At 46.8% G+C, this 7,908-nt stretch overlaps 1 protein-coding gene across 1 annotated transcript; it reads right to left on the bottom strand.

The window, feature by feature from the left end:
* Window positions 1–883: 883 nt before the first annotated feature.
* LOC109760346 (U-box domain-containing protein 11) lies at window positions 884–5,062 on the bottom strand. Its single transcript, XM_020319174.4, has 4 exons — window positions 4,392–5,062; window positions 2,763–2,879; window positions 2,222–2,677; window positions 884–2,110 (listed from the first exon to the last, which is right to left on the bottom strand). Exons 1-4 carry the CDS (start codon window positions 4,683–4,685, stop codon window positions 1,052–1,054), a joined length of 1,926 nt encoding a protein of 641 aa, XP_020174763.1. The 5' UTR covers window positions 4,686–5,062; the 3' UTR covers window positions 884–1,051.
* Window positions 5,063–7,908: the final 2,846 nt, after the last annotated feature.

A 7,908-nucleotide genomic window follows, 5' to 3' on the forward strand; every position in this document is an offset into this window, starting at 1 on the left:
GGGGGGGGGGGTGAGGAAGTTTAAGGGTGGCGGTTGGCATGCCCACGGCTTTGATTTTCTTTTTCTTTTTTGCAGCTATTGTATATTTGCAGCACTTGGAGGGAAAATATGAGTCTGCCCCAAAAAACTTGCAGCACCAAATAAAGATAGGGCATCTGTTGAAGCTGTGTTTTTTGTCCAAATGTCCAAATGATCTAAAAACAGTTTTTTTTGACGCTTGCCCTATTATACATAACCGGTTGGAGATGCTATCACGGCCACAGGCTCTCTCAACAGATGCTCTGAGAAGTCAAATGTTCACAAGAGACTATACAGTTTCAAACTGTTTTTTTTTAAGGTCCATGCATGTCATCGTCAGTATCCATACCTGCATCACCAGGATCTTGGAGCAAAAACGGTCACGATTACCGTGTGGATTTTCAAATGGAATCACCTTTGTTGTTGTCATGTCCAGATGAGCATACTCGGGACCTCTAACAAATTGGATTGCAACAGATGATGACGATGTGAGATTATACCAGCACTCAGTGCTGTCAAAATCTCTGGTCTTTCAGAGGAATGGGGGTTAACGGCGCAAAAGAAGTACTCTAGAAAATCTCTGGTCTAGTTATGTCAAACTGGTAGGCTGGAAAACAAAGAGGTCGTGCATAGATGTTTGTCTATTCCCTTCGTTTCTAAATATTTGTCTTTCTAGAGATTTCAACAAGTGACTACATACGGAGCAAAATGAGTGATCTTTACTCTAAAATATGTCTATATACATCCGTATGTGGTACTCCATTTGAAATCTCTAAAAGGACAAATATTTAGGAACGGAGGGAGTATAAACTAAAAGGCATAAATGGAACTTCATGCAGATGAGATGAGAAACAACACATTCAGATTCAGCAACACCGACCCTTTTTATTGTAGCCATCAATGAACACATCTGAGGGTGTCTGAAACCTCCACACCAGCCCACTACTTTCACACGCAATAACAGATGAGTTTACAACTTCCCGTATGTATAACAGACGCACACGTGAAAAATGGTATGCGACGGGCAAGCAGACTAGAGCACCTGCAACTTACTGAGATGCTCCAGGAGAGATGTCGCCTTGCGCTTGGCTCTGTCCGAGCCGGTCTTGGACAGCTCTGTTAGTGGTATTTGAGCACCCAGCCTCCCTATGCAAGCGAGATTCTGGGCATCCTTCTTGCAGAGTGCAAGTAAAATGGCCGCGGCATTCTCCTTGTTACGGGCCTGGCTTGATCTTAACAAATCGATCAAGAAGGGGATGGTGTGAGCCTTGGCTATGGCCGTCTTGCACTCGTGGTGACTCACGAGGACCGACAGGATTGTGAGCGCCTCGTCAGTGGCTCCGGCGCTGGATGAATCTTGCAGCATCTGAACCAGTGGTGACAATATTCCTGCCCGGACCGCGCGGACCTTGTTTGCCTGGTATATGCACAGATTGAACAGTGCTGTTGCTGCATCTTTTCTACCTCTTGAACTGCCACTCTTCAGCAGCTCAACCAATGCTTCGATCGCCCCAGGAGTGCTTCCTATCATTATCTTGTTATCATCGATTAGTGACAAGCTGAAAATTGCTGCAGCTGCGTTTTCTCTTGCCTCCATGCTACCCGTCCTAAGCACCTGTATGATTGGGACAATGGCACCGCCAACCACTATCAGTTCCTTGTTTTGATCATATATGGAGAGATTCAAAAGAGATGTAACTGCATGTTCCTGGGTTTTGGGGTCTTTTGAGGACAAAAGTTTCACTAGAGCAGGAATAGCACCGGACTCTGCTAGAAGCATGCGGTTGTCTGTACTTTTTTTGGCCAAGGATCTTATTTCAGCAGCAGCAGATTTCCGTTCATCCAATGAGCTGCAAGAAAGATTGCGAACTAATGCTTCAATTGCCAATCTGTCCTCACCGACCTCTACGGAAGAACCTTCATATTTCGATCTTGTAGGTGGTTCGATCCCTTTTTCCTCACACCATTGCAATATTAAACTTCTCAATACATAGTTTGGGGTTAATGTAAGGTTTTGGAGCTTCTGTTGAGTTTTTGGGCAGGTTCGGTTTCCACCATCAATCCACCTTTGAATGAAAGCACGCTCATATGTCTACACCAATAGCAAGAATATTGTCAGAAGATGCCAAATATATTTGAAACATAGACAGCAACACCCCAAGTGCAGGGAGAACAAATAATAAGTGATGGTGTGGAAATTTACCTGCCCTGTTGACACAATGACAGGATCCCTCATCAGCTCAAGAGATATTGGGCAACGGAAATCTTCAGGCATAGCTACAGTGTCGGGCTTCTTAACGCTGTCAGGTGAGTCTTTTGCTTCATCACTTGTTTTGCTATCACCATTGGTTGGTTTTGCAGAATCATCAACTCTAGCATTTTCAAGCCCTTCAATTAGCTCAGACGTTATTTTTTTAATGTCAGATTTAGATATCCCGCTTATTTCTGAAATTAGTAAAGCAACATGTTGCAACTCCAAGTGATCACTGCTCAAGTTTTCCAACGACAATGTCTCTGGCTGGCTGTGTGGTTCTTCAGATTGTGATCCAACATTATCAACATGATGAGCTAAGATATCATGAATTTTTGAAAAAATATTTAGATCAAGGGCTCCCTTCTTCTCCATTTCTCTTTTAAGCTGACCCCGCACTAAATCAACCTACAAATTAATCAAATTAAGCGGGTTTGATTAATTAATGAAGGATCAATCTTAGAAATGTATCAGTCAATCAGGTTAACTATACCTCTTCTTGAACTTCATCAGATATTTGAAAACAACTATGCGGTAGATTTGTTAGAGCTGCTTGCAACTGCCAAGTCACATACTTGAATTGAACAGCAATATTCTTGTCGTTGACATCCTTAACAATGAAAACAATGAAGCATAAGAATTAAAGATACTAACATGTTATTGAATGCAAAATGACTATATAAAAGGGCATGCAGCAGGTCAGACTGTACAGATTCGATACATGTGCATCTGTGGTCATATTCACAAGGTTGTTCTCAACTGAGCCGACTGACATGCACGTACCAAGCCATTAAAAATCGTATCTAAGTTGGCAGTAACAGAGAGGATGTCGATATGATATGAATACAGCAATGGAAAGGATAATGAACTAGACTTCATATTCACGTGTTGTATGAAAGTTTAATTACTTAGACATGACAGTTTTACATTACGAACTAACACAAGAAAAAGTTTTTTCCTACATCCAATCCTGTCAGTTAGTTTAATCATGTGCTAGCCTTCTAGGAGATTTCGGATAAAAAGAAACACGTGCTATTTATATCCTTCCAACAAGATCAGTTTGGCCCCACAAATATAAACATCATGTGGAGAGAACAATCCTGCAGGCAACACAAGCTAAAAGTATCATACTATTGTGCCTCCTCTTAAAGATGAATCTAGTGCTAATATATTTTGCTAAAGATCATTTGTGCGCCTGAGTCCTGAAGTAAAGAGTAACTTGGGGACAAATAGCTCAAAGAACCTCCTGAAAATTTAGAAGTTACAGACTTACAGTGACAACTACTAAACACTTATCTTCCTTGGACCAATTTTAGGAGAGATGGTTTCAAGTAGTCAAATGACTGGCTTATCTTCTCCACCGCATAGACACAATCATGCAAAATTTTCAATGTTATCCCGAGTAGCATAGTGTGGTATTGAGACCAAAAGCTAAATTGACGAAATACAAGACCAGAGATCAAAAGGCTCCTGTAAGCAACAACAATTTAGATAAGAAAACCCTAATGAATACTTTTAGGCAACCCCTAACCCAATTTATACATTCGATGAGTTCATGTATGGTGACTTGATATGCATTCTTTATTAGATATTGAAGGTTGCAAAATAGCAATGAGATTTCGGATGGATAATGGAAAAAAGGGACGGTAGGAAACCAGGTCAACATGACACCGTAAACCTGTGGTCCTTGCTAAGCATGCTAAGACGTTACTTGTTTGACACGTTCGTTCTTCTTACTTGGTGCGCAAAAGTTTATATTCATCGAGGAATCATAGAAGTATAGGAGGACACGCATGATCTGACGACCATATCAAGATGCACCCAAGTCTAATAAGATCTACAGCTGCAGCACTTAGAATATCCCAGTGCGATAGCTGCAACTGGAGCGGCTGGACAAAAAGATCTACGCGCAAGAGAAAACTAAAAGTTTCGTGAATGTATTTCTAATCTTGCCCGCCATACTAATCGTTAGCGGAAACGAATCACGTGCCGAAAAGAAAACAATCTAGAGAGCGCCGCGCAGTCGCGCTCCAAGTGTTCGATGGAATCTCGCCAAGAGCCGCGCACCAAGAAGCGAGCAATGCAGAAGGTTTGATTCGGCCAAGAGATCTCCGGCAGTCACCTGATCCGCGGCCCCCGTGTGGAGCGCCGGCACGCGGCCGAGCGCGACGAACCTCCTGGCGGCCTGGAGCGCCCGTAGCAGGTCGGCCACCCACGCGGCCGCCTCGGGCCCCGCCGCGCCGTCCTCCCCCGCCGCCTCGGCGACCTCGGCGACGAGGTGCGTGAGCAGGGACACCTTCCGCGCGAGGCGGAGGCAGTCGGCCCGCAGCGGCTCCGGCGCGGCGGCCAGGTCGGCGGCGCCCACGGCCGCGATCTCCCGCACGATCTCCGCCGCCGCCCCGGCCGTCGCCGCCATCGCGCCGCCCCTGGTCAGGACTCCGCGGGAAGGGGGAGCGGTGGGGAAGCGGAGGGGGGAGGGGGCATGCCACTCGCCAATGTCAACGTCTCGCAGTAATGTAGGGGGAGAAGGAGCGCCCGCGCGCAGCCGGCCGCGTGGTGCGAGGGGGCTCAGGGAAGGAAAGGGGTGATGATGGCGACGACGATGGCGGGCTGTGGATTAATGAAATGCGGTGCTGGGCTCGGGTTGGCGGCAGCTAGCTAGCTGGGAGGAGCGAGGCTCCGGTGAGGGGGGGGGGGGGGGGGGGGGGGGGGGGGGGGCGAGGTGAGCTGGGGGTGGGGTGGCCACTGGCTGCCGTTCGCGTGAGGAGAGGGAGAGATTCCCGGGCGCGGCGCGGCAGACCGGAGTAAACTATTGCCAGGAAATCGGTGCCCGCCTGGCTGCAGTCCCCGGGGAGCGACGGGTTCCGGATCCCGTGTGGCGCCACGCTCCGCTGCCGGGGACGCGGCACCATTCATTGCTAGGGTCGCGTTATGCAACAGTTTTTTTAAGAAAGGAAGTTAATCAAGACATGATCTTTGGGACAGTTGTACTCTTTTTATTACTGCCTCAAAAACTCTTACTCATTTTTATTAACAGAGGGGGTGGAGATTAGAAGGGAATTTTTTTTGCGAAAAAGATTAGAAGGAAATTGATTGGCATGAACATCCTGGCTCTTCACCATAATTTCTGACCATGCTGTCATTTTTTGGCTTGCATTTCGCGAATTCCTGCTAACCAAACTAAGGAAGAAAGGTCTCTCTCAAATTCCCACATGTAATACCTATTCGACGCTGAACGGGGGACTGATATTATTCGTGTCTAATCCCTCCATGGCTCTCTCATCCTTTAAATTGTGATTTCCATCCCAATAATTAACCACTTGGGGTGAAATATGTTTTTTTGCCCTATGTATTGCATGTTCCAATGACTCGGCCATGATGTTTCTTCTTCTCTAGGTGAGCTCGACGGAAAGCTCGCATGTCTCTCGTTTACGTTCGACAAATGAATATGTGAGGAGTGATAGGTGGCATGGGCCGAGCTTCGGCCCAACTCAAGTTGAGATCTCTACTAACTAGACATAAAAATGAGCTAAGCCTACTCTCCCCTCAATGGCATGTAGGATCTAGGTGTCAGTATTCATATCAATTGATTAATCAAAGATGACACATGCTTTTTATTACTAATTATCCCTATATAGATTTATCGGTTAGAAAACTCTGAACTTGCAGTTTTATGTCACAACAGACATGGGATTGTGTCTTGATGGAAGGGGATGGGAGATCACACATATATATAGCCAAGATTACAATCAACTAGCATGAGCTATGGAATAAAAAGTTTGCAGGGATTGCAACCAACATGTCACACCACACCAGGAGCCCTACCATGGCTAGCTAACAAGTGTGCGGCCTAGTTTTGATTCGGTCAAAACTTCAAGGGTACGATCTCAAGAAGTCCCAAAAGCCTTCTTCCATCGTTTGGAAAGCATAGACATTGTCATCCCCAATTTGAGCAATCGCACGAGTATTGCCATTTGGCAGGTCATGGAGGGTGCTCTCATCCTCAATACACATTGTCGGGGCATTTTTTTTTGAAAAGGGGGGACTCCCCGGCCTCTGCATCAGGTGGATGCATACGGCCACTTAGATAAATAAAATAGGTTCAACAATGTCGAATAGTCGTAAAAGAAAACAACGTCGAGCTCACATAGACCTCGACACGAAAACAAAAAAGGCCATAAAGCCACAACCGGCTGGCAGAAAAATAGGTATGGAAACTAATTGCCTATCCTATTACATGACCGCCATCCAAACCGGTTGGGCATGGAAGTAGCCAAAACCTCTGCTGCTCTATGCATGGAACCATTTGACATAAGTGTACTTAAACCTTTAGCTATTGATACTTCTACCTACTTTAGTGTTTATACTGGATGATGATACTTGTGGGTTTACATGAAATGCTATGATATTGCAAATTCAGAAAAACGTCATACGATAAACATTTCCTACTATAACAAAACGTGTATGTGCACATCACCACTCACTTTTTCATGAACATATGTTTTGATTGACGATGGCCGAAGATGGTTCCGATTGACAATGACCGAAGATGAATCCATGCTCTAGAATCTCACTAGATTTGTATTAAACCCTAATAGTTCAGATGTAGGCCTTCCTTCCTTGGCTCCACACACGATCGAAAAGGTTGCATCGAGCTCAAAAGTAACACTCTTTTGGCTATTGGCGGCCCCAAAGCAAAAAACCGGCGCACCCAGATTTAAAACTACACATGCATGCACGACGATTAACCAACTGTTAGCATAGTCTGTGTACGATGTGCTAAACACCGTGGACAAAATCAAGAGCGTAACTAGTGAAACGGACAGTTTGGTTTCTACGCACGGTGTCACGCCGATGCGGCCAACTAAACTGGCTGTCATCAACCAAAGCCCAAAGGAGACGCCGACACCACACATAAATCCAACAGGTTAACCGTGGCCATCTTGACCATCATGTGAGACAACTTGGCAACAGGAGACCAAATCAACTTATGCCGACGTCACATCACATAAACAAGGCACCGCCGCACACGTACGTCCACGAATTTCGTGATCACCACAGTAAATTATCCACGGTTGGAAGGAGCGACACATAACGCGTCGAGAACGAACCAATGCATGCATGTGGATCCCAGCAGGCAGCGGCACACGGCGGGGCACAGCGTGGGGCGGGCGCAGGGGATGGGCGCTGGGGGGAACGGCCGGACGGAGGATTATAGTTGGAGACAGGCTAACGAGGGTGGGAGGCCACAGTCTGGCGGAGGGCGTTAGTTGCCGTCGTGGTGCGCGTCAACTTTGTTTGGCCGGTCCCAGCGACCCCGTCGATACGGTCAGGGACGAGCGGCAGCACGAGGGGATGGATGGATGGATGGATGGCCGGGTGGCGGGTGGATCGGATTGGATTGGAGGGTGGCGCCCATTATCCGTGCGCCCGGCAAAAGGGGCACGAGCAGATCGGTGGCCCGGCTTGCCTAGGATGCTTTGGTTACCGACGAGGTGTGCCTCGTGGCCTTGCTCCCCTGCATGGAGTAGCGCTACTGCGTTGTCTGGGAAGGAGACGATCACGCTGCACGCAGGCAGCCGGGAAAGAGAACTCTGGTCTCTGGATCGCGAGAAGGAAATGCTAATGGCTTCTTTCGA

Source organism: Aegilops tauschii, chromosome 6, assembly GCF_002575655.3.
Source record: "Aegilops tauschii subsp. strangulata cultivar AL8/78 chromosome 6, Aet v6.0, whole genome shotgun sequence".
NCBI classification, from domain to species: Eukaryota; Viridiplantae; Streptophyta; class Magnoliopsida; order Poales; family Poaceae; genus Aegilops; species Aegilops tauschii.

What these genes read in the sequence shown, in the direction of transcription:
- LOC109760346 (XM_020319174.4), bottom strand. Translation starts at nt 4,685, where the DNA reads ATGGCGGCGACGGCCGGGGCGGCGGCGGAGATCGTGCGGGAGATCGCG. An exon ending in ACACGGGGGCCGCGGATCAG is followed by an intron (nt 2,880 to 4,391) that starts GTGACTGCCGGA and finishes TTCATTGTTAAG; the next exon opens with GATGTCAACGACAAGAATAT. An exon ending in TCATTGTGTCAACAGGGCAG is followed by an intron (nt 2,111 to 2,221) that starts GTAAATTTCCAC and finishes CTATTGGTGTAG; the next exon opens with ACATATGAGCGTGCTTTCAT.